Source organism: Pinus tabuliformis, chromosome 1_2, assembly GCF_031772625.1.
Source record: "Pinus tabuliformis cultivar Carrire ecotype Pingquan chromosome 1_2, CPIR1, whole genome shotgun sequence".
NCBI classification, from domain to species: domain Eukaryota; kingdom Viridiplantae; phylum Streptophyta; class Pinopsida; order Pinales; family Pinaceae; genus Pinus; species Pinus tabuliformis.
The window spans coordinates 93028088-93054705 of record NC_142298.1 but is presented as its reverse complement, the minus strand read 5'-3'; the positions used below and the strand labels follow the sequence as shown (position 1 = coordinate 93054705).

The 26618-nt window shown below is 35.2% G+C and overlaps 2 protein-coding genes across 2 annotated transcripts; one reads left to right on the top strand and one right to left on the bottom strand.

The window, feature by feature from the left end:
- Positions 1-396: 396 nt before the first annotated feature.
- On the bottom strand, positions 397-1572 carry LOC149204599 (glutathione S-transferase U17-like). Its single transcript, XM_089393324.1, has 2 exons — positions 1167-1572; positions 397-1066 (listed from the first exon to the last, which is right to left on the bottom strand). Exons 1-2 carry the CDS (start codon positions 1542-1544, stop codon positions 704-706), a joined length of 741 nt encoding a protein of 246 aa, XP_089249450.1. The 5' UTR covers positions 1545-1572; the 3' UTR covers positions 397-703.
- Positions 1573-2855: 1283 nt separating this feature from the next.
- Positions 2856-24785, top strand: LOC149204598 (transcription factor MYB123-like). The gene is made up of 5 exons (XM_089397162.1): positions 2856-2931; positions 3022-3151; positions 3256-3339; positions 16321-16357; positions 24726-24785. Exons 1-5 carry the CDS (start codon positions 2856-2858, stop codon positions 24783-24785), a joined length of 387 nt encoding a protein of 128 aa, XP_089253288.1.
- The last annotated feature ends 1833 nt before the right edge of the window (positions 24786-26618 follow it).

Genomic DNA, 26618 nt, shown 5'->3' with positions numbered 1-26618 from the left:
ATTAACAGATTTTACAAATCCCAACTCTTTTTCCATTTTTTTTTAATACCATACACCTTGTTTCTTAAAAAAAAAAAATTTAAAAGAAAAACTCTCCACCAGGATTCTTATCCCTCCTTATAAAAAAAACCTTTTAAACTTGCCCATGGAGGGTCTTCGGCTTTAAATTTCAAGAATCATTTTTAATTTGTTTTTAATAAAACAAATAAAGCTCCCAAAAATGTACTTTAAATTTCAAGAATCATTTTTAATTTGTTTTTAATAAAACAAATAAAGCTCCCAAATATGTAAACGTTTTTTCATAAAATACCAATCCACTTTAACCAAAAGCTCCTCTACTTTAACCAAAAGCTTTCATACCACTTAGTTGTAAAGAGAGAGGAAATAAAACACAAATTCACACATAAAATACTAGTTGTTGCTCTTTTATTGATCACAGAAAACATGACTGATACAATGAACCCAATAAGAGTATTTAAACATTTTTGGACTAACTACTTGCCCAAAATAACTCAACATGCACACACACTTAACTCAATTAACTCACACTCTAAATATACACTGCACTTAAATTTTTATCCTTAACTCAACACTCAATTATCTCTCTAATTTTAACCAACTCCCACATCCCTAAATAATTACCATTTTGTAACAAATTTAACACAACAACTATTATCTAAATATTATTTTAGCCTCCTCCCTTCTAATTGCCAGCGGGTGGCGATGTCAATTTCGCTTTCATCTCCGAGACAAGTTCAAATAACTTGGCCGGATCGGGCAAAACTTCTTTCACTCCCTCCGCTTTACAAAATTTGTGGACCCATGTACTTAATAGCGGCAATTTTTGTGTGTCTATTATAACACTATCGGTAACCCTCTCGATCGTTTGGACCGTTGCCAATAGCCCGCCCAATGCAATGTCAACCAACCCTATCTCGTCTCCTCCAAAATACGCTTTCCCGGACAACGCTTCCTCCAACAGAACGAGGTTTGCCACCGATTCCTCCACCGCTTTCTGTTTCTCCTCACCCTCGCCCTTGAAAACTCCCAGAATACTTGGAATGAACTGCAGGCGCCAATAATTAATGTCAGAGGCAGAAATGCGAAAAACTAACTGCAAATCACAAAAGCCCAAATAGCAGATAACGAACAAGTGGGTGAAATACCTTATCGTCTATGAAGGCAACCCAGAAGCGGGCAATGGATTGGTCATATGGATCTTTGGGCACAACATTGGGTGCCTTTTTTTCCCATTTCTCCTCAATGTATTGCACAATAATCATCGATTCACAAACAGACTTTCCGTTGTGGATGAGCACCGGAATCTTCTTGTGAACAGGGTTTGATTGCAGTAGCAGCTCGCTTTTGTTTTGAATGTTTTCTTCAATTAACTCATAATGGATCCCTTTAAGAGCGAGTGCTATGCGAACCCGCACCACGAAGGGACTGTAAGCCACACCTAACAGCTTTACTTGCCCATCTTCTCCACAACCCTCCATTGTTATGAAATCTGTTTTTTCAAATGTAATGCGCTTCTCTTGCATGTGTACCTGCCTCTGGTATCTCTAGTGCACTTATTTATATAAGTATACACAAAACTTGTGCCGCAAGTCACGCTTCAGCAAGTGCCGATGGTGGGAATCAGGACTTGGTTTGTAGTACTCCTTGGGATTTGGTGGAAGGATGGGTTGCTTCACGCACAAGTTAGCTGCAGCAGCCATGAAACTACGTCCTTTGACCATAGAATCTTCGAGAAGAGTTTGCAGTGGTGTGGACCTGGCAAGGGGTGGGTTTTTTTGGTTGTTAGTGTCTAGTCTTTCTACATGGTCATGTGACCTGGAACATGGAATACTTCATGAAATATTAGATGGTTGTAGTGGTTGTATTAGAGCGTTTGAATACACAGCTAAATATTTCAAAACACTAGATGAATTGATTGAGGCTGCCCCAATGATTAGTGGCTTGGGATTGTCTTTTGACTATGTACAGGGCATTCTGGCATTTGGCACACCTCAATGGATCGCTGCAAACGATCCGTATGCATATGCCCCAACTGCAATAATAACACCAAAGTAAGTAATTACGCCATGGAAAGGATAGTTTTATTACCATTGTTGGCTCTTGAGTAAGTGTAACAGGCGAGTTTATATTGATGGATGCAACTACATCCCCTTAACACTGGGCTCAGGACAGAAACGATGAGAATGAAACACAAACTGCAAAAAGTAAGAAATTTGGTGTTCTGGTAGCCATGAGACACACACTGTAAAACAGGAAGGAATTTGGTGTTCTGGTGGCCATGATGGAAGATTTCTTCACAGGTAGAATGTCAAACATCTGACAGCAAGAACTCGTGCTAATTTTTTTAATATGTAACACACAAAAAAGACCAGTCATAAATTTACTGAAAACGTAAATTGACGGGCATGGAAAACAAACAATCGTCTCCAAAGTTTCAATCGACAGGAAAAAAATATTTGAAATTCCAGGCCAGCATCGAGGAGTCTTCTGTCGCCTCAGTCTCGGCCTTGATCGCAACATGATAGTATGTAATCCAGTCTGTCGACATTAATACTCATATACCTATTTGATTTGAATTCAAAATTGAATTTTGAAGCGCGCCATTTCCAAAGAGAAGCGAGGAGGCCAGTCCCGTGTCATATACCCATTTGATTTGAATTCAAATTTGAATTTCGAAGCGCGCTATTTCCAAAGGGAATCGAGGAGGCCAGTCCCGTGTCAGAGCAGATCATCAACTGTTTTGAGTTAGCCTTAACGGGTTACAGAAGAATATTGAAGATGATTAGATCCCCTAGCTGTTCAAAAGAAGTCTTAGCCGTGGGGCTTGGTCCGCCATGGAGGATATGAATCTCTCTGAATACATTCGAATTCATAGCGGCAATGGATGGAAAAATATCCCTAAAAAAGCAGGTGAGTTTCAATAAAATTCTAATTGCAATTTTTATTGCAAACAAAATGTGCATTGAGAGGCTAAATGAGCGGGTAGGTTTTGTTTTGCAGGTCTTAAGCGATGTGGAAAGAGTTGTAGGTTGCGTTGGCTTAACTATCTTCGCCCCGACATCAAACTTGGTAACATTTCTCCCGACGAGGAGGAGCTCATTATTCGGTTGCATTGTCTTCTTGGCAATCGGTATGTAGAAAATCAGTGCACATGACGCTTTCGGTTTTCTTAGGTTTTGAAATATTTTGGAAATCTTTCATTGAATTAATCTCAACTATACAATGTATTTGCAGGTGGTCTCTAATAGCAGGACGACTGCCTGGTCGTACAGACAACGAAATCAAGAATTACTGGAACACTCATATGGGCAAGAAGCTGTGCCTATCTATGAACAAATCTCAACCCAGGACTTCAGAAAATCGAAGAACAAGATCAAAATCTCCTGTTCTTGTTCAAAATCCATGTGTTCAAAGCCACTACTGTTAAAATAAAAATATTCGTGCAACACTGTGGAATTGTAAGAGCAAATGGCTATAACGATGAGGGCTCCAGTAATCATATATCAGATGAAGCCTTCAAATTATGGAACATTCAAGAAACCAGGAAATCCTCATGGCGCGACCTTCCATCGGAGACGAAGAATTTGAGCGTATTGGTTTGCCATTAGCTGATAATGCCGTCGAAACAGCAGCTACACATTTTCCCTGTTTTATGTCGAGTTTAGGTTACCGGCAATCTCCTCATTACGATTATTCTGGTGGAGATGCAGTTAGTTTAGCCGAGAGTTCATTGTTTCCGAACAAGCAGTCGTCTCAATACTGTAATTTGCTCCCTTCTCTGTTGGTCTGTTCAACAGATTTTACATCAGAAGACTTGTACAGAGCAATGGAAAAAGACTACAATAACGAGCAAGACAAAGAATGTATTCATGAATTCAATTATTTACAGAAATGAAGCCCGTTGTAATCACTTACGCATGGGTGGAGAGAGCTTTAGACAAAGTTGGGCTGCAACATCGTGCGGAAGGAATGAGCTGTAGACAAACTTTTTTCTGGAACACTCTGAATAAATCCTGTGACAGGGAATGGAGCCAATAAAATTTTAGGGATTTCAATCTAAAACTTTCCACCAAGTAGAGTGGCAATCAATGCATTCCACAACTATAGTAAATGTTGTTAAGAGAGGTGTGCTGCATTTTTTAAGTAAAAGTATTATTTTCATTAATTATTACTTTGTGTTTGATAACAAAAAGAAAATTGCAGATTCTCTGTAATATTTAAAATTATTTATCTATAATATGATTGATTAAGTTTTATTTTGTAATATTTCTATTGTAATTTTTGTTTAACATAATAACCGTAATTTACTTATATTTGTGTGATAATTTTTAGATACAGTTGTAATATTTATGTCATGATTTTAGGATTAAACTTTTTCATATTTAAATTTCATAAGATATCACTATATTAAAATCCTTGCAAATAGCTCATATTCATATTCATTTAAATACTATTAATTACCATTCATCATAATTTAATCAAATATTTGCATAAAAATAGATAAGATCAATATGTAAATGTAAATGTACAGAGTTTTTAGTAATTACTACCCACCAAAATTTTTGCAAGTCTTAGTTAGGCAATTAATTTCTCAATTTCATATAATAACAAAATAAAATCTTATCAACCATTAATTAACTAAAACATTATTTAACTATTTTATAATATTCAAATTACTTTTATAATAAATATTATTAATTAAGAAGTTCAATATTAACAAATATGGGTACATGCAGGTTTTATTAGTTGAAATAAATAACTATATTCATAAACTCATAAATAATTAAATGAAAATTGATTCGAATAACAAATTTTTATTTAATATATATTACAAGTAGTTTGACACTTAGAAAATTGATTTTAACAAATAATTTTACTTATAGTGAAAAAAAGTTGTGATTTTACTTAATATTAATAACAAATAAGTATAAAATTATTGATAATAAATTCAAATAATTTTCAATTCAAATAAGAAATAACTTAGTAAATAAATCAAGTTCAATTTTAATATATATATTTTTAAGGAATATATTCAATCTATGTTTCATAGATATATCTGGCAAGAACAATATTTATTTATACTTTGGCAAGAACAAGTACCCTTTAAAATATATCTATCTAACTTTTTTGCAGAAAATGTAAAACCTTCTAGACAACCTTCATGACAAATGTACTACTAGTACAATAAGCTATTATTATTGTTGGGTAGGATTGGATTCTCCACCACCATAATGCAGCTATTAACAAAACACTCAATTTACCAATCAATAAAATGTAAATTAACTAGATACTAAACCTTAACACTAACTTAAATTTAATACTTTTACTTTTTGTTTAATTTATTAAAGCTAAACAACATATAATAGCTACTATATAACACTTGTTTATTAATAATTTCTTTATTATTATTGCAATTATATTAATAAATATAGTTGATAAAACTAAATTACTATGATTTTTTTAATTGATTATTTTAATTTACATTTATATTATGTTATTTAATAATTTAAATAATAATTTTATAATTATATAAAATAAATGTGATTTAAAATTATATCATATATATATATAAACATTTAAATTGAAAAAAGTTACTCTACCCACATCTATCAACCTAAATACTCTTCACAGCATTTCTTAATTATTGCATTAATTTGAATCGTTCATGCTATTCTAATTATTTTTATACTTGGTCCTTACCGACGAATTGATGACGACCATGTGATTAGTCAAATATTTTGGAAACGTCATATACTCGGCAAGCCTTATTTCCACCCCTATAGGATATTTATTACACCTTAAGAGTACGAGAGACGGTACCCTGACAGTGGGTTTTGGCCGCCTCGATATGGGGACTCCCATCTCCGTGGTTTCTTGGCAACAAATAACGCGATTATTTCTGGCGACTGCTCCGTGACCATACAATATCAACGAGAATGCGCTTCATGGACATAACATACATGATAGTACGTAATCCAGTCCGTCGACATTAATACTCATCTACCCTTTTGATTTGAATTCAAATTTGAATTTCGAAGTGCGCTATTTCGTTCTAGTATGGAAGGCAAGCCGAGGATGACAGCCAGCTAGCATACTTTGGAGACTGTATAAGGCTTGCCCACAGAGCTTGAATCCGTGCCATTGTTGGTTTGGAATTTGAAATTGAATCGATGATCCTCGACTAACCATGGTTGTGAACTAGCGCGCAGTGACTCTTTTACTAATGATGAAACCAGACGCCTATATTCCATAGCTAATCTCCCTTGGGCCTTACCACCATTGGAGGATGGAGAAAGATATTGACTCTCCTTGTGCGGAGCTTTCACAGGTGAAGAGGTACAAGATAAAGTTCGCGACCACATTCTCGCATAACCTGTGCCAAGTTCGTTTCGCTCTCACAATTTCGGTGAGTATTCTCAAAACTTCACTCTAATGATGGTTCATAGATTTATCCTTCCTTTTACAATCATTAATCCTCGCATCCTCCTCTTCTATATCAATACATAGCTTAGACTCTAAAACAAAGGTTTTTGTGTGGCTTATTACATGCGTATCATGCACTATATTATTAAATTGGAGAATCAGATCCCGCTGTGTGTGCTGAAGGGAGTTTTCGACTACATGACAGAGATAAGAGACGCTCAAAGCTTTCCATTCAATCATCTATTGTTAGATATGTGCCAGGGGGTTTCTCCTTTCCCATGTGACATTTTATGCCTTGGTGTAGCTGAGCATGAGCTTAAGATATTGATTTATGAAATGGAAAATGAGCCGCATCCTCTCGGTTGCATCCATACATCCCTTTCTAAAGCCCTGCTGATGCAATCTGGCGATGAAAGCCAACAAAGGTTAATGGGAATACCATCGAATGAGTTTAACGACATCCTCGACAAGTCTGTTATATGGATCCGGCATTGTCTCTCCATTGTTTGAGGATTGGGGATGTTGTTGCAAATATGTAACGACGCCATTCAACAAAAGCTTTTTATCTACAAGAGAGCCCCAAATGGTGATTCAATAACAACGACTCTATCTTTCTTTTCCTCTCAAATTTTGTCTCTATTAATGATTATAAATATGGAATTTTTTCCTTTTCTTCCCTAAGTTAAGGCCTTGGTTGTCCTCTCCAAAAACAGTATGTGGTAATTTTTTAAATGTGACAATTAACAATCTTTAGTTCAATGAAACGTTTTTTGTATTTTAACAATAAATTTGATGGTCTACATTATATATCTATCAAACTTTTTTTTTTCAGAGGAAAAAGCGCCATAGATTATATTAAGTCAATATAAAAACCATGATTAGATACAAAAAGATGACTTGAACAGCTCCATATCAAGACATCATTGAGAAAACAACACATAAGAGGGATGACAGATAGCATAGCTTAATCATGGAGACTGTGGAAAAAAAGTGCAGACCAATATTCAAAACTTCTAGAAATTGGTTACAGATCGAGAGAGGAAGAACTCATCGATACTTATGCCCATCATCATAATCATTGAGAAAAAAACAAAGACCACTGATAGCCAAGCCCAAACTTTAGGCCTGTTTTCTTGGAACAGAGTCAAAAATTGAGCTGATGTGGTGCAAAATGGACTTATAAGGAACCTTGGAATCTCTGAAGATTTTATAGTTCCGCCACTTCAAAGCGCACCAGATCATGATAACAAGAAGAGGGCGCCTAGACTCGCATTGAGAACACCACCATTGAAAGGCTGCATGAACAGAAACAAAGACAATATGAGGAAACCCAAATAAAATGGCAAGATCATACCAGATTTCCAGAGAGGAATTGCATTGAAAAAACATGTGTAGATTAGTCTCCTCTGCTGATTCGCACATCGAGCATCTGCTAGGACCATGCCAACTTCTCTTCCTCAGGTTGTCCCAAGACAGATTCCTATTATTGAACACCAGCCATGCAAAAAAGATCATTCTAGGAGGGCAGCCTGATTTCCATAGAGCCATCGGAAAATTTGAGACAGAGTTCAAAGCCTTTGAGCATATGATATAAGAGTAGATGTCTTTAACTCGGGCTGGCGCAATAGCATTTGACATGGACCAAATTAGGTGGTCATTTAGCCCCCCACGAAGAATCTTGCTTGCTTGCAGAGAAGCTTTGACCGCATTCCATGTAGAAGAGAAATCGGCAGGCAGACCAATGTCAACAGCTTCTTTCCATATAGGGGTAAGGCCAGACCAATCAGAGATGAGTTTATCCCATGTGAAAACACCGAATCTGTGCAGGACGAACAAGATATCTTCTAGGAAATAGGGGCTACGACTACATGCAATAGGATCAAGTCCAATTATGAGCCTGTTTCCAGAGTGAATTCTCCATCTTAGCTTTGACAAGAAATATTTCTCAACTTTCCTGAAGCTAAGCCAAATAGCCAATCCTTTTTTGATTCCAATTGCACCATTTCTGTACCAGGATTCCAGGCATTTACCTTTCAAATATTTTTGTTTTATAGTCTCGCTCCAAGGCCCAACCCCAAAGATCCCTCTCCAAAGCGATTTACACAAAAGAGCCTTGCCAAAAATCCTCAAATCCTTTAATCCCCATCCACCCATATTCTTTGCTAATGAAATTTTGTCCATTTTAGATAGATGAAACTTCCTTTGTTCAGAACTTCCTCCCCATATGAACTTTCCATAATCATGGTCATCTTTTGGATAATGCTTACCGGAAGGAAGAATAGATGAGCCCAGAAAACCACCATCTTCAATAAGACAGCTTGAGAAAGTGTAACCCTGCCCGCCAAAGATAGACTCCTATATTCCCAAGCAGATATTTTTTTGTAAAGTCTTTCTGTTAACCATAACCAGTCATTTTTAGAGTAGCCTTTTGCTTTAAGATGAAAGCCCAAGTATTTGAGGCCTTGCTTGAGCACATTGTATTCTATACCAAAGAGATGAGAAATCCAATGCACCGTCTCCATGTCGACATCACTGTGATATAGCAATGATTTTTCTTTGTTTATAAGGAGTCCAGATGCTCTTTAAAATCTGTCTAGAATACCTTTTAAACAAATCCATGATGATCTACAAAGCATTGCAAATAAAAGAACATCGTATACGAAGAGGTTGTGAGAGATGAAGATGTGCCTGCAGATCTTTATGGGTTTGCATCTATCTTCAGCCACTGCTTTGTTGATATGAATACTAAGTGAATTCATGGCTAGGATAAACAAGAGAGGCGAGAGAGGACATCCCCGACGCAGGCCTCTCTCAGCTTGAAAGTAGTGAGAGGGAAACCCGTTGACAACGACCGCATAGTTCACATTCTCGATACATGCCATTATCCATCAGATGTTCCTTGACTTCAGGCCGATCTTTGCTATTAGACATTCAATAAATCCTAAGCAGTCGAACGCCTTCTGCAAATCTATTTTCATGATGGTCGTTGATGATTGTTGAGCAAACATAGAGAAGAGGCATTCCTGTGTATTAGCTACAGTGTCCAGAATGTTCCGGCCTTTTAGAAAAGCATATTGATCCTTTGTTAAAAAGGAAGCCAGTGTTCCTTTAATTCTTTCAGCAATAATCTTCGTGATGATCTTGAAAGATATATTGCATAGAGATATCGGCCTGTAATCATTAAACGATTCTGTCTCCACTTTTTTCGGAATAAGGGCAATCAAAGTAGAAGAAGTAATATGATGTATATTGCCAGACATCCTCGACGCCTCCACCATCCTTAGGAGATCATGCTTAATGAGGTCAAAGAAATGAGTAAGAAATTCAATTGTCCAGCCATCAGGCCGAGGACTCTTATCTTTCTTAAAAGACTTCAAGATTCCAAGAAGCTCTTCTTCTCTAACTGGCTGGAACAGTGCCACATTATCATCTTCATCAAACATTTGAGGGGCCAATTCAATTCCCCACAGAATATCCCGAAAGGCTATATTACTCCTTCTGCTGTATTGATTCTTGAAATAATTTACAGCCTCCCGAGTGATGTCTTTCTGTGTTACAAAGGAGTCACCATGATCATTCGTTATTTTCCAAATGGAATTTTTGTCACGTCTGGCACTTGCAAACTTATGAAAAAACTTCGTATTCTTGTCCCCTTCTTGAAGCCACGTTGCTCTGCTTTTAAGCCTCCAAAAGGACTCCTCTTGCTTTAATAACTCAAATTTTTTCCTTTCAAGCTCTCGGATGCTACATTTCATGGAAAAAGAGAAAGTGTTAGCATTTGCTTCTTTCAAAATGTTATCCAGTTCCTGTTGAATAGACTGCAACTCCTTTTTATCTTTTTCCTTTTTGTCCGCTTCCCACTTCTTCACAATCTTCCTTATAGAGCCATCTTATCTCGAAATGTGAGGAATGGGGGGAGTATTGCTTTTGCTGACATCTCCTTCCATGAATTTGAGATAAGTTCATTAAAGGCTGGATCCTATAAGAGAGTTCTATTGAATTTGAATGGATATCCCTTTTTGATACCATTCTCCGGCCAGGATAGCAAAATTGGTCTATGATCGGACACTAATACATTCTCCACTGATGAGTGAGGCATTCCCATCTTGTCTATAACGCTAACATGCACAAGAAAACGGTCAATCCTTTTCGCAATAAAAGGCTTATCAGTTCTGCCATTCATCCATGTCGGCTTCATTTCCCCAGGGACGACATCCACCAAGTTCTTATTTAGGAGTTCAAGCCTAACGCTATCTGCAAGAGAGTCCTTTTTCCTTTGAGACGAGCGTCCACTGTGAGCGAGAGCGCCAGAGACCTCGAGTGACTGAGTAACAGCATGCAAGATTTTAACAATACCAAAATATCAGCGAGCGAGGGGGTGATAATTCAAACTAAGGTGAATGAACAATCGATCACGAGCCCCCCCATCCCAGGTGGGAGGGACGACAAGCCGGATGGTCAAGATCGCTCACGAGAGAAAGGACAGAGATTTTATTCCTGCCCACAAAAAACATGCATGCATGTTCCTCAAGCTTGTGACAGATAGCATTTAAGGCAACGTGGAAGATAGATGCAGTAGCCTCATGCGCAGACTAGGAGTAGCCATGGCTGGAATGGAGGTAGGACGTGGCGAAAGGGTAAGGCTGCAGGTTAAGAGAAGTCATCCATCATTGGACCTAAAACGGTGGCCTCTGATTCGTCCCGCAACTCAGTTGTAGCTATACATAGGCGACTCCTTCTGGTGTTGAGAGCTGGTTGGTCCCGGAGAAGGTGCTCTCGCTGCTGTGTGTCGCTCTCGCTCCTAATGAAATTTCCACTAAAATTTCAGTGGTCTACATTATATATCTATCCGACGAGTCTTTTTCAATTTATTTTTATTTATATTTTTAAAATCTTCTAATTAGCTTTTTAACTTACATAGTGCTAAGTTTTTGAGAAGAATTTTTTTTTTTTTTGTTAATATCAAAATTATATATTTTGAAATGAATATTTCATATAAAATATTTCAAAAATTTAAAGTTTGAGTAAAAATGTTTTCAAAACTTTGAAAAACCAAACATTTCTAATAAACATTAGAAATTTAATGGCATTTTTATAAATAGCTTACATGTTTTAATTTAACAGTTTAATTGTGGTTTTTTTCATCTTAATAACTTAATCATTAATGAATACTTTTTAAAAATTTATTAAAATTTTATGTTTTAAAAGAAGATATTTCAAAAATTCAAAGTGTGGTTAAAAATGTTTTCAAAATTCAAAATTTGGTTTAAAATATTTTTAAAAAAATTCATAAAAAATAAACATTTTTGATAATATATTCAACATTTAGTGCTATTTTTATTTATAATATATATTTGTTAATTTATCATGTTAGTTTTTCTTTCAATGAACATTTTTATAAGTTTTAATGAATATATAGATTTTTAAATATTTTTGAATTAATATAATTAAATTAGTTTTTAAATTTGTGATATATAATTTTAAAATAAAAACTAACTATTTTATAACTATTATTCTTATTTTACATATTTAAATTATACATATATTAAATAATTAATTTAAATTCTCTGACAAATAAAGAAAGAAAATAAAAGATACTCAAAGCAGCTTTGTATAGCATTATATTTTTCATGGTCTCAAAGGACTTGTTATTGGACAATCAAATATCATTATTTAATTAAGTTTGAATTTTTTTTAATAGTTTATTATTTCACTCAAGGACAAGTAACAAATATCCAATTACAAATTATTCATGACAATGTATATAGTATTTATACAATAAAATTGAGATATATATAATTTAATGTATATGTACAAATATTGATGGCCCACATATTATTATAGACATTGAAAAAATGTTTATTACCATTTTGTTTGATGGAAAATAATAAAATATGAGCGAAATATATATGTGTGTGTACAAATACATAGTAGTATATAGTTTTTTTCCTTCTAATTATAATTTTACTATGATCAACAAAAATTACATATATGAGATTTAATATTTATAAAAGAGTCTCAATGACACAATAATTTATTTATTTATTTATTTATTTTTAATTTAGTTTTTTAATGAATACTTCATTCTAGTTTAATAGAACATGAAAAACTACAACCATTATATTCCTTATACAAACATATAGCTAATATATTATCTTATTATCCCAAACAAAAACACTTATAGCCTTGACATAAACACTATCTAGATAAACTAAAACTAGTAAAAGGTAAGACGAAAATATTAAGAATATGGCCATCCTTAGAGTTATGAAATGAATATGCCAGTTTCTCGATACTAAATCCAACCTTTGGAAGAGCATGAGAACTTTCCCTTTTCAAATATTGGCATTAAAAGATATTTTTCTACAATTCTAAGCCACTTCATCCTATTCACAACAACCAATTATTCGCCAATTTTTTTTTATAGTAATAAGCATAATTAATAATTGAATTTCTGAATGTTTAGCTTTATACAGTTTTTGGCTTCAAATCTCTGATCTGAACGAAACACTTTGCTATTTTTGGGTTAGAAGTTCCAATAAGAGGTCTTTCTAATTGATGTTTGACATACTTTTGGTGAAGCCCAATCCACTGAGATGTGTGTCGATCTGAGTGTACCATGCTCGAGGTGCCTATTTGAGACCATACAAGGCTCTCCTGAGTCTACACATGTGTCTCCCGGTCATATGTCTCAAATCCCTTTGGCTACTATATGTAAATTTCTTCCTCAACAACATTGAGAAAGGTGGTTTCACATCCATCTAATGGATCTTGTAGCCCATTTGGGCATCCAATGTTAGAATGGTTCTAGTGGAGGAATATCTTGCAATTGGGGCAAATTTTTCTTCATAGTCCACTCCCTCTAACTGAGAGAATCCTTTGGCCACAAATCTAGCCTTGTACTTTTTGATGCTCCCATGAGCTGCATGCTTCACTGTAAAACCGTCCTCCCACATCCACCCAAGTTACAGTGCCATCCGGGGTAAACATGAGATGAGAGGCTACTATAATTAGATTCAATCTCCTAGGTAACCTTAAGGAAGTGGAATCGACAAAATATCACACATAGCCATCCAACACCATCAACAGAACCCTCAGGAGACAAGTCAACCACTCAGACAACTTGTTCTGGGGTCCCACTATTGTTCTTGACAATTTAAGGTTCAGTCGCTCTCATGCTATGGGCAAGGGAGCAACCAGAGACCTAAAGTCAATCTCATAGGCCTGCATGCCAGCAACTTTGGATGAAACTTACCAATTATGTGCCAGCGACTCTGAGATTTGAGCCACTTTTTTAGGCCCAAAGCCTAGGCCACTACCCAGAATGGAATAAAAGCTCATAATTAAGTAAAGTATAGGGAAACAATGATGCAAAAGTAAATAGTTGATCAAGGCCTTAACCATACCCCTACTAGCCATGACAGGAATTTCATCAAACATATCATCGACATGTAACCTACAGGTGTAAACAACATAGTTAAGTGTAAATTGGCAATTCCTCTTTCAGATGCTGGAAACCATTGTATTTTCTTAAGACTAGATATGATGGACTAGATCCATGGTAATAACCCCTTTCTTTTATATTATTCTCAATAGATCTCCCTAAAGCAAATTCCACTGCATCCAAGGCTTGAGGTAAGGCGCTTCCTTATCCCCATTCTTGTTTATTATCACAATAGAAGACTTGGTCCATTTTCTTCAAGAGGCAAAATGAGAGGGTCACATCAAAGGAAAAAGATCCCTGAAACTAATCTCTCGGCGACACTTCAAAATAAAAACTATCATATATGTCTATGTACATTTACAAAAATATTCATGTTTTTTCAGTAGTAAAACAAAAAACAGCCAGTGATCAAGGGCTCACGGCCCTTTGGTAGTGTTGGTCTATATATGGATGATGGAAATAGCGGTATTCATTTGACCCCCGCTGCTCCTGAATCATCCACTCTCCGCTGGGTAGTGCCGAGGCCTCCTTGGATAGTTGGTCAGCACTGTTGTTATGCTCCCTGTAGATATGATTGCAAGAGATGTTGTTAAATTGTGCCTTGAAAATATTGAATTCATTCAATATATTACTAAGTGTGTGTATGTGACATGCATTAATATCATTGAACCAATTTATGATGATCTTTGAGTCTCCAAATACATTTAAATTGATGCAATGGTGTCCCAAGGAGAAATGCAATAGGTTTCGGAGGGTAATGAGTTCAGCGAAGTTATTGGTTCCAACTCCTAAACCCATATTTACTTTATAGAAATGTTGTTCACTGATATAAAGAATGAAGCCTCCACCACAGCTCTGCTGATTAGCAGCGCCATCAAAAAACCCCCAAGGTGTACTTTTGTCAATGATAGGAGGTGTGTGTGGTTTGCGCTCCTGGGGTGGCAGAGGGTCGGACATTTCATTATAAGCTGAAACTATACTAGCCACAATATGTGGCCAACACGCTGGTCTATTATCAAATATGGATCGGTTGTGGGCCAACTAGATATACCAGCTGACAATCAAGGGGAGGCTCTGTAGTTTGGATCCATTGTGTCTATTAGACCAGTCATCCCAAGCTCTAGCAAGATCACCGCCATCCCATTGCCCAGTAAAACGAATGGAGGAGGATAAGTTTGCCATAGAGTATGCAGGGCGGAGCAGTGCAGAAAGGTGTTCCCCCGTGGGCACTTTATCTCTAAGAATACACCAGAATAATAATATGATTCGAGGAGGTGCTGTGAGTTTCCAAATATACTTCCACCAGAATGAAATCTGTTCTGGTCTTTTGTGGAGAATCAAGGATATATATCTTGATTTTGGAGAGTAGATGTCGTTCTCCACATGACACCAAACTAGTTCATCAGGGCCCTCTTTAATCCTGATGTGTGATTCAGATAGGGCAAAGATGTATTCCTGCCATTCTTGATGCCAACATGGGGGTAGATCAAGTTGACGAGCAGATTTCCATGCTTGGGAAAATATACCTGTGTTTTGTTGATCTGCTATATTTGCAATTACCCTGATCTCTTGGGAGTGAAGATATTGTATGAGATCTCTAGATAGCAGATGTCTCCCTCCTCCTCCATTCCAAGGATCTAGACCTATACGAGCCAAGGAACCATCATTAATTCTCCAAACCAGATTGTCCCTGATGTGAGGAAGGGAATGTAGCAGTGCCTTCCACACTAATGAGATGCCTGCAGTCAGCCAACTTGGCAGTCGAACCCAATCCATAATGTTTTGTGGCCAGATATACTTGTGATATGAGATAGAGGTCCATAGATTCTGACCAGTCAGCAGAGTCCAACCCATTTTTGTAGCAAGGGCTTGCGCGAAAAGAGGGAGATCTTTTAAACCCCATCTGCCCCATTTCTTTGGAATTGCAATCTTTTTCCAGCTAATCCATGCAAAAATTATTTTGTCTTGATTCCCGTTCCAAAGATATCGATTGCACAGTTGCTGCAAACGAGTTAGGATATTCCTGGGAATCCATGCAAGTGCCATCTAGAAAACTGGGGTGGCCTCCAGGACAGATTTGATAAGGACGAGCCTGCCAGCCCTGGATAAATATTTATGACTCCAGATGGATAATATTTTCTCCAGTTTTGTAACAAGCCAGAACCAATTTGCAATCTTCTGACAGGTAGGTTTTAACCAAAATCCCAGATATTTGAGTCCCCTATGTAAAGGATGGATACAGTAAGGAAAAAGCTGATGTGCAAAATGGGACTCATGAATGGAGGTTCAAGCAAAAGTGATGGTAGATTTAGATTGATTAGCTAACATCCCAGTGGCAGACGAGAAAAGGAGGAGAGTTTTTTTGAAAGTATAGGAATCTCGAATGCTACCATCCAGTAAGATAAGAACGTCATCCATAAAAAGGAGATGAGTAAGAAAGCAATCATCAGAAATCTTGAGGCCACAAAGGTCTCCATCCCTCTTAGCCATTGCAATTAAACGACTAAGTCCCTCCATGACAATCAGGAAGAGGAGAGGAGATAGTGGGCAGCCTTGTCTTAGCCCCCTTTCAGAATGGAAGAAATGAGAAGCCGAGCCATTTATGAGGACACTGAAGGTGGGGGTAGTAATGCAGGCCATAATCCAAGTGATGAAATTATGAGGAAATCCCAAATGGGTGAGAAGCATCTTAATGTAAAGCCAGCTGACCCGATCAAAAGCTTTTGATAGGTCGATCTTGAGAATGATGCCCTTTTGGTGTTTGGTCAAGATAGAATGAATGGCTTCTTGAGCCGATCCAATGGCTTCATGAATTTGTCTGTGTTCAAGGAAGGAAAATTGTTGAGGTGCAATATGCCGGGAGAGAATAGGCCTGAGTCTGTTTGCAATGATCTTAGATATAATCTTATATAAGCAGTTGCACAAAGATATAGGCCTATAATCATCGAAAGAGGATGGAGAGTCAGACTTAGGAATGAGGGCAATGAAAGTCGAGTTGATGGCATTGTATATAGATCCTATAATTCTACTCTCTTCCACAACTTTCAACAGATCCTGCCCCAAGATCTCATAGAAAGCAAGATAGAATTCAATGGTCCAGCCATCCGGGCCTGGACTCTTGTCCTTCTTGAACCATTTTAACGTGCTTTCAAGTTCCCCAGAAGTTACCGGTGCAAATAGCTCTTCTGCTTCTTCCTCATTGACAAATCTTGGGAAATGGCCAGCCACATTGATAATATCAACAAGATTTGCTCTAGGAGGGCTCTTATAAAGGTTCCGAAAATGAGAAGAGCCAAGGTGGGAGAGCTTGTTGAAGGAGTCAACAAAAACTCCCTCAGGTAGAGGAAGATTCCAAATGGTATTTGAAACCTTTCTCCCCTTAGCATAGTTTTGAAAAAATCTAGTGTTGTCATCACCAGCTTTCAGCCAAATGGCTCTACTCCTTAATCTTAGGGATTCCTCTCACTCCTTTATTATGTTAGCCTTTTGGTTTTCCAACTCAATCAAATGAGACTTGTCTTTAGCATAACTGAATCCTAGACTTCTTTCATCAAGCAATGAGCTCAACTCAAATTCGATTTGGACCAGTTGAGAGTTCTCCCTTATATGCTTCTCCCTAGCCCAAATGATAGAAATTTGTTTGAGCTTGGATAGATTATTACACCTCAACTTTCTATTAGATCTCAACACCTCAAATTTCTATTAGACACACTCTGAGGGTCAAAATATGCGCCTTAACCCCTTATTTTCTATTTTTTCCAATTTTCAGCAAAAAATTGGCAATTAATTAGCCAAAAATTAGCCAGAAAATAAAATGAGAGGAAACTAAAATTCTCTCCAAGTGAAAATGATAAAAAAAAAAAGATGGAAATTCCCAAATATTAAAGTCAAGTAAAAAATTTGTGGGAATTCTATTTACTAAGAGGAAAAGGAAAATTTTGATGGTCTAGAAAAAAAGGCCCATGACCTAACAAAATCAATGTTTTAAAAGGATGGTCCATGATTATTATTTTGAATAAGAGATTCTCGATGAGAAAAACTATGAAAAATATTTTTGTGGTCTGGGATCAAAATTTTGGTCAATCCATCTCCTCCTTCAAGGCAAACAGATTCTCTCATAGAAATCTACGCAGTTCATCTAAGGATCAAAATGTTTTGACATGGATCAAGCCTTGGATCTAGCTGTTTTCTCAAGGAACCTATTTGTTTTCACTTGGAGGCTCGCCTCCCTCATTTTTCTATAAATTGAGCCCTTGACTCCTTATTGTAATGCTAGTGGGTTTTTGGTTGAACCCCTAGTCTTCATTTTCATTGTATTATCCAATCCCATTTGGCTCTAACAATATATTTTTGGAGGTGTGTAGAAATCTTTTTTTTGAATTAGATCTCGAGTGATTGGGGATGTTTTCAATTGAACCAACCAACTCTCAAGCATAGAAGTGAAATAACCCACATTAATATCTTCCAAAGGCTTATAAAAAATGGGCTTCCTATATGAATATTATAAAATAATAATGGAAATAATAAAATAAGATTAGATTAACTCATCAAGTTTTGGAGGGAAAAAACAAAAAACTACTTTTTCAACTTATCTCCATATGATTTTACTCAAATTTCGACCAGGAGCACTCGTTGGATGCATAATTTAATTGTGCATCCAAGGAGTACTCGTGTTGCATACTTTCGATGGACCCTACTACACAAAAAAATGTGAAATACATGAAAAAACATTATTGCAACAATGTTTTTCATGTATTTCACATTTTTTGTGTAGTAGGGTCCATGGTCAGCCCAAAATTCAGAAACCAGGGGTCCCTCTTAAACCTAGTGTTAGTTTCTTAGATCCCCTACCCATCCTCTTGGTTGATATTTAGCAATAAAGCTTCAACAATTTGTAGGCTCCACCCCCTTTTATATAAAAGATTATGCTAACTTTATTCATAAAACCAAAAACTTATGCCTTAAAGAAAATAACATTTTGGTTAGTTTCGATGTCGTATCTTGTTGGGAAAAATACTGGGGGGAGGCTGGGGGAGGTGAATCAATATTTTAAATTCAAACTGTTAATTTTATATTCTACAAAATATTCACTACTTCAGAGAAGGAAACCAATGTATATATAGTATACTGAAATTTTATGAATTATATCATATGATTATCCTTAATCAATGGACATTTGTACTGATGCAGACTCTTGTTAGTATGGAGGCACCCACCTATAGAAAACTACAATCTCTCTCATTTTCCAACACCCACTAGAAGGGAGTTATAAACCCCTTCAACTCATTTACCAGCTCCTACTGAAAGGAGCTCCTACCCCTTTTCTAAAGGCTATTACCCTCATCTCCTTGTGAACCACTTTTCATAATATTTCAAAATAGATTCATGTGTCAAACAATCATAACACAACTTGTATATCACCTTTAAAATTGGACGCATACAAACCATAAACCCAAAAAAATGAATCACTGAATCTGACACACTTTCACATTGTAAATCAACTAAAATATTAAGCATCAAATCACTCAATGTAGAACATAACCAAAAATAACAAATATCTAATTATGTACGCATATTTTCTAAATAAGACTCGCATATATACAAGCATTCTTTGTGTCACATCTGCATACAGATCTCAAAATAGCGAGCATTGAATCATCAATCACTAAACTATACTTATATCATTCGAGGAGTCACATAACATTTGAACCAATAAAAAAAAAGATCAACATACTATAACATCATTACCAATTCATATACCATTCATCATTTAACCCTGGTCAATATTGTTAGATACAAGTCACTATAATAGAGACATCATCGACAGACAACAACTATCAAAACATAACTGATCAAATAAATCATCATTAGGGCATACTACAAAACCCTAGAATGTTTATGACACTTCCCTGAAGCAAACCCACGTATGTATGTGCTTACCATACATAACACTCATGTATATATATGCACATATTGAAATTATTTCACATTATATATATGTGACCCTAGAAATATGGATCCATGTATGTACGTGATTATCCTAAAACAAACTTGTTTTAGCTCCCATTTTCCATTTGAATTTGGGCGCACCTCTTCCTTCCTTAGCCTTGGTTGTTGTTGCTAGGCATCCTATGAGAAGAACATTGATATTCCATTTCTAATCTCCTAAAAACAATGTTTTTGTATGATTTCCATGTTTCTCCAAGCCAAATTCTAAATCCCCAATCCTTTAATTATTCCTGACATATGGACAAGGTCTTGCAAGTGTCAACTATGTGTGTATTTCACCTTCCATAGCAGGGCCCAAGGTGGTGAACCTTCCTTTAACCAGTGCCACCAAATTTTAGCTCCACATGCCCTCTTGACAATCTTTGGGTCCTGTAAACCTAAGCCACCTAAAATTTTTGGTTTGCATACCTTGTCCCAGGCTACTAACACCCATTTCCTCTTGTCTTTCTCTCCTCTTCATAACAAATTCCTTTGGATCACCCTTATCTTTTGCAAAACTCCTTTGGGAGCCAGGAGTATTGATAACAGATACCTTGGAATCACTTGCAGTACCCTTTAGTCAAAACTAGCCTTCCAACTAAGTTTAAGGCTCTATAGGTCCAACATTTAACTCTATCTTCCAGATCTGACACAATATAATGCTATACAAAGCTGCTTTGAATAATCTTTTCTTTTCTTTCCTTATTTGTCAGAGAGTTTAAATTAATTATTTAATATATATATAATTTAAATATATAAAAGAAGAATAATAGTTATAAAATAGTTAGTTTTTATTTTAAAATTATATATCACAAATTTAAAAACTAATTTAATTATATTAATTCAAAATATTTAAAAATCTATATATTCATTAACACTAATAAAAATGTTCATTGAAAGAAAAACTAACAGGATAAATTAACAAATATATATTATAAATAAAAATAGCACTAAATGTTGAATATATTATCAAAAATGTTTATTTTTTATGAATTTTTTTAAAAATATTTTAAACCAAATTTTGAATTTTGAAAACATTTTTAACCACACATTGAATTTTTGAAATATTTTCTTTTAAAATAGAAAATTTTAATAATTCTTTAAAAAGTATTCATTAATGATTAAGTTATTAACATGAACAACCCACAATTAAATTGTTAAATTAAAACATGTAAGCTATTTATAAAAATGCCATTAAATTTCTAATGTTTATTAGAAATGTTTGGTTTTTCAAAGTTTTGAAAACAATTTCTCTCAAACTTTAAATTTTTGAAATATTTTATATGCAATATTCGTTTCAAAATATATAATTTTGATATTAAAAAAAAAAAAAAAAATTCTCAAAAACTTAGCACTATGTAAGTTAAAAAGCTAATTAGAAGATTTTCAAAATATAAATAAAAATAAATTGAAAAAGACTCGTCAGATAGATATATAATGTAGACCATCGAATTTATTGTTAAAATACAAAAAACGTTTCATTGAACTAAAGATTGTTAATTGTCACATTTAAAAAATTACTACATACTGTTTTTGGGGAGGGCAACCAAGGCCTTAACTTAGGGAAGAAAAGGAAAAAATTCCATATTTATAATCATTAACAAAGACAAAATTCTAGAGGAAAAGAAAGATAGAGTCGTTGTTAGTGAATCACCATTTGGGGCTCTCTTGTAAATAAAAAGTTTTTGTTGAATGGCGTCGTTACATATTTGCAATAACATCCCCAATCCTTAAACAATGGAGAGACAATGCCAGATCCATATAACATACTTGTCGAGGATGTCGTTAAACTCATTCAATGGTATTCCCATTCACCTTTGTTGGCTTTCATCGCCAGAATGCATCAGCAGGGCTTTAGAAAGGGATGTATGGATGCAGCCCAGAGGATGTGGCTCATTTTCCATTTCATAAATCAATATCTTAAGCTCATGCTCAGCTATACCAAGGCACAAAATGTCACATGGGAAAGGAGAAACCTCCTGGCACATATCTAACAATAGATGATTGAATGGAAAGCTTTGAGCGTCTCTTATCTCTATCATGTAGTCGAAAACTCCCTTCAGCACACACAACGGGATCTGATTCTCCAATTTAATAATATAGTGCATGATACGCATGTAATAAGCCACACAAAAACCATTGTTTTAGAGTCTAAGCTATGTATTGACATAGAAGAGGAGGATGCGAGGATTAATGATTGTAAAAGGAAGGATAAATCTACGAACCATCATTACAGTGAAGTTTTGAGAATACTCACCGAAATTGTGAGAGCGAAACGAACTTGGCATAGGTTATGTGAGAATGTGGTCGCGAACTTTATCTTGTACCTCTTCACCTGTGAAAGCTCCGCACAAGGAGAGTCAGTATCTTTCTCCATCCTCCAATGGTGGTAAGGCCCAAGGGAGATTAGCTATGGAATATAGGCGTCTACTTTCATCATTAGTAAATGAGTCACTATGTGCTAGTTCACAACCATGTTTAGTCGAGGATCATCGATTCAATTTCAAATTCCAAACCGGAAATGGAACGGATTCAAGCTCTGTGGGCGAGTCTTATACAGTCTCCAAAGTATGCTAGCTGGCTGTCATCCTCGGCTTGCCTTCCATACTAGAACAAAATAGCGCACTTCGAAATTCAAATTTGAATGCAAATCAAATGGGTAGATGAGTATTAATGTCGACGGACTGGATTACGTACTATCATGTATGTTATGTCCATGAAGCGCATTCTCGTCGGTATTGTATGGTCATGGAGCAGTCGCCGGAAATAATCGCGTTATTTGTTGCCAAGAAACCAGGGAGATGGGAGTCCCCATATCGAGGCGACCAAAACCCACTGTCAGGGTACTGTCTCTCTTACTCTTAAGGTGTAATAAATATCCTATAGGGGTGGAAATAAGGCTTGCAGAGTATATGACGTTTCCAAAATATTTGGCTAATGACATGGTCGTCATCAATTCGTCAGTAAGGACGAAGTATAAAAATAATGAGAATAGCATGAACGATTCAAATTAATGCAATAATTAAGAAATGCTGCTAAGAGTATTTAGGTTGATAGATGTTGGTAGAGTAACTTTTTTCAATTTAAATGTTTCTATATATATATATATATATTATATATATATAATTTTAAATCACATTTATTTTATATAATTATAAAATTATTATTTAAATTATTAAATAACTTAATATAAATGTAAAGTAAAATTAAAATAATCAATTAAAAAAATCACAGTAATTTAGTTTTATCAACTATATTTATTAATATAATTGCAATAATAATCAAGAAATTATTAATAAAAAAGTGTTATATAGTAGCTATTATATGTTGTTTAGTTTTAATATAATTAAATTAAACTAAAAGTAAAAGTATTAAATTTAAGTTAGTGTTAAGGTTTAGCATCTAGTTAATTTAGGTTTTATTGATTGGTAAATTGAGTATTTTGTTAATAGCTGCATTATGGTGGTGGAGAATCCAATCCTACCCAACAATAATAATGGCTTATTGTACTAGTAGTACATTTGTCGTGAAGGTTGTCTAGGTGGTTTTACATTTTCTGCAAAAAAATTAGATAGAGATATTTTAAAGGGTACTTGTTCTTGCCAAATTATAAATAAATATTGTTCTTGCGAGATATATTTATGAAACATAGATTGAATATATTCCTTAAAAATATATATATTAAAATTGAAGTTGATTTATTTACTAAATTATTTCTTATTTGAATTGAAAATTATTTCAATTTATTATCAATAATTTTATACTTATTTGTTATTAATATTAAGTAAAATGACAACTTGTTTTTACTATAAGTAAAATTATTTGTTAAAATCAATTTTCTAAGTGTCAAACTACTTGTAATATATATTAAATAAAAATTTATTATTTGAATCAATTTTCATTTAATTATTGATGAGTTTATGAATATAGTTATTTATTTCAACTAATAAAACCTACATGTACGAATATTTATTAATATTGAACTTCTTAATTAATAATATTTATTATAAAAGTAATTTGAATATTATAAAATAGTTAAGTAATGTTTTAGTTAATTAATGGTTGATAAGATTTTATTTTGTTATTATATGAAATTGAGAAATTAATTGCCTAGCTAAGACTTGCATAAATTTTGGTGGGTAGTAATCACTAAAAACTCTGTACATTTACATTTACATATTGATCTTATCTATTTTTATGCAAATATTTGATTAAATTATAATAAATGATAATTGATAGTATTTAAGTGAATATGAATATGAGCTATTTGCAAGGATTTTAATATGGTGATCTCTTATGAAATTTAAATATGAAAAATTTTAATCCTAAAATCGTGACATAAATATTACAACTGTATCTAAAAATTATCACACAAATATAAGTCAATTACCGATATTATGTTAAACAAAAATTGCAATAGAAATATTACAAAATAAAACTTGAATCAATCATATAAATAATTTTAAATATTACAGAGAATCTGCAATTTTCTTTTTATTATCAAACACAAAGTAATAGTTAATGAAAATAATACTTTTACTTCAAAAAAAAATGCAGCACACCTCTCTTAACAACATTTACTATATTTGTGGAATGCATTGATTGCCACTCTACTGGGTGGGAAAGTTTCAGATTGAAATCCCTAAAATTTTATTGGCTCCATTCCCTGTCACGGGATTTATCCAGAGTGTTCCAGAAAAAAGTTTGTGTACAGCTCATTCCTTCCGCACGATGTTGCAGCCCAACTTTGTCCAAAGCTCTCTCCACCCATGCGTAAGTGATTGCAACGGGCTTCATTTCTGTAAATAATTGAATTCATGAATACATTCTGTCTTGTTCGTTATTGTAGTCTTTTTCCATTGCTCTGTACAAGTCTTCTGATGTAAAATCTGTTGAACAGACGAACTGAGAAGGGAGCAAATTACAGTATTGAGACGACTACTTGTTTGAAAACAATGAACTCTCGGCTAAACTAACTGCATCTCCCCCAGAATAATCGTAATGAGGAGATTGCTGGTAACCTAAACTCGACATAGAACAGAGAAAATGTGTAGCTGCTGTTTCGACGGCATTATCAGCCAATGGCAAACCAATACGCTCAAATTCTTCGTCTCCGATGGAATTGTTCACAAGTAGGTCGCGCCATGAGGATTTCCTGGTTTCTTGAATGTTCCATAATTTGAAGGTTTCATCTGATATATGATTACTGGAGCCCTCATCGTTATAGCCATTTGCTCTTACAATTCCACAGTGTCGCACGACTATTTTTATTTTAATGGTAGTGGCTTTGAACACAGGATTTTGAACAGGAACACGAGATTTTGATCTTGTTCTTCGATTTTCTGAAGTCCTGGGTTGAGATTTGTTCATTGATAGGCACAGCTTCTTGCCCATATGAGTGTTCCAGTAATTCTTGATTTCGTTGTCTGTTCGACCAGGCAGTCGTCCTGCTATTAGAGACCACCTGCAAATACATTGTATAGTTGAGATTAACTCAATGGAAGATTTCCAAAATATTTCAAAACCTAAGAAAACCGAAAGTGTCATGTGCACTGATTTTCTACATACCGATTGCCAAGAAGACGATGCAACCGAATAATGAGTTCCTCCTCGTCGGGAGAAATGTTACCACATTTAATGTCGGGGCGAAGATAGGTAAGCCAACGCAACCTGCAACTCTTTCCACATCGCTTAAGACCTGCAAAACAAAACCTACCCGCTCATTTAGCATCTCAATGCGCATTTTGTTTGCAATAAAAATTGCAATTAGAATTTTACTGAAACTCACCTACTTTTTTAGGGATATTTTTCCATCCATTGCCGCTATGAATTCGAATGTATTTAGAGAGATTCATATCCTCCATGGCAGACCAAGCCCCACGGCTAAGACCTTCTTTTGAACAGCTAGGGGATCTAACCATCTTCAATATTCTTCTGTAACCCGTTAAGGCTAACTCAAAACAGCTGATGATCTGCTCTGACACGGGACTGGCCTCCTCGATTCCCTTTGGAAATAGCGCGCTTAGAAATTCAAATTTGAATTCAAATCAAATGGGTATATGACACGGGACTGGCCTCCTCGCTTCTCTTTGGAAATAGCGCGCTTCAAAATTCAAATTTGAATTCAAATCAAATAGGTATATGACACGGAACTGGCCGAGACTGAGGCGAGAGAAGATTCCTCAATGCACATCCATAATTAGTGCCTCGTCCGCATTTGGATGCTGGTCTATGGTCATCGACATCGTCTGTATTCGGATTCATCAGCATACCATGTTTATTTAATTTAGGCGATTCTTATTTCAGACTTTATAGCATTTTAAATGTGACCGGATATGGTCACTCGATACCCTGATATAACACGTCGCTATGCCATTGTCATTGAAAAAGAAATTGAGATCAATATGCTCTGGATATTGAGCGGCCATGTTAAGCCGCATTTAAAATGCTATAGAATATGAAATAAGACTTTTTATTTATGATGAAAAGGATGACGGCGACGTCACATCGGCTGGAGAATGGCGATCAGGAATCTCAAAAAATCGCATTATAGACTACTCCGGATTTAATTAGCAAGTTGTCGGTTATCAATTTAATTTTCCAACATTATACTTCGCCAGTGTGTAGAAACAGGTAAAGAAGTGTCAAAACTATCAGATTTGAGAGATAGTCTCACTTTGAAATTTAATATTTAATCGAGTGAATGTGGATTGCCTACAGGTTTATGTAGTGTATTCTTTTT

Bases quoted from the DNA above. Each gene is read 5' to 3' on its own strand.
- LOC149204599 (XM_089393324.1), bottom strand. From the start codon at position 1,544: ATGCAAGAGAAGCGCATTACATTTGAAAAAACAGATTTCATAACAATG. The intron at 1,067-1,166 runs GTATTTCACCCA...TGGCGCCTGCAG, and splicing joins TTGCCTTCATAGACGATAAG to TTCATTCCAAGTATTCTGGG.
- LOC149204598 (XM_089397162.1), top strand. From the start codon at position 2,856: ATGGAGGATATGAATCTCTCTGAATACATTCGAATTCATAGCGGCAAT. The intron at 3,340-16,320 runs GTGCCTATCTAT...AAAGGAGATGAG, and splicing joins ACTCATATGGGCAAGAAGCT to TAAGAAAGCAATCATCAGAA. The intron at 16,358-24,725 runs GTCTCCATCCCT...TCGTTATTGTAG, and splicing joins GAAATCTTGAGGCCACAAAG to TCTTTTTCCATTGCTCTGTA.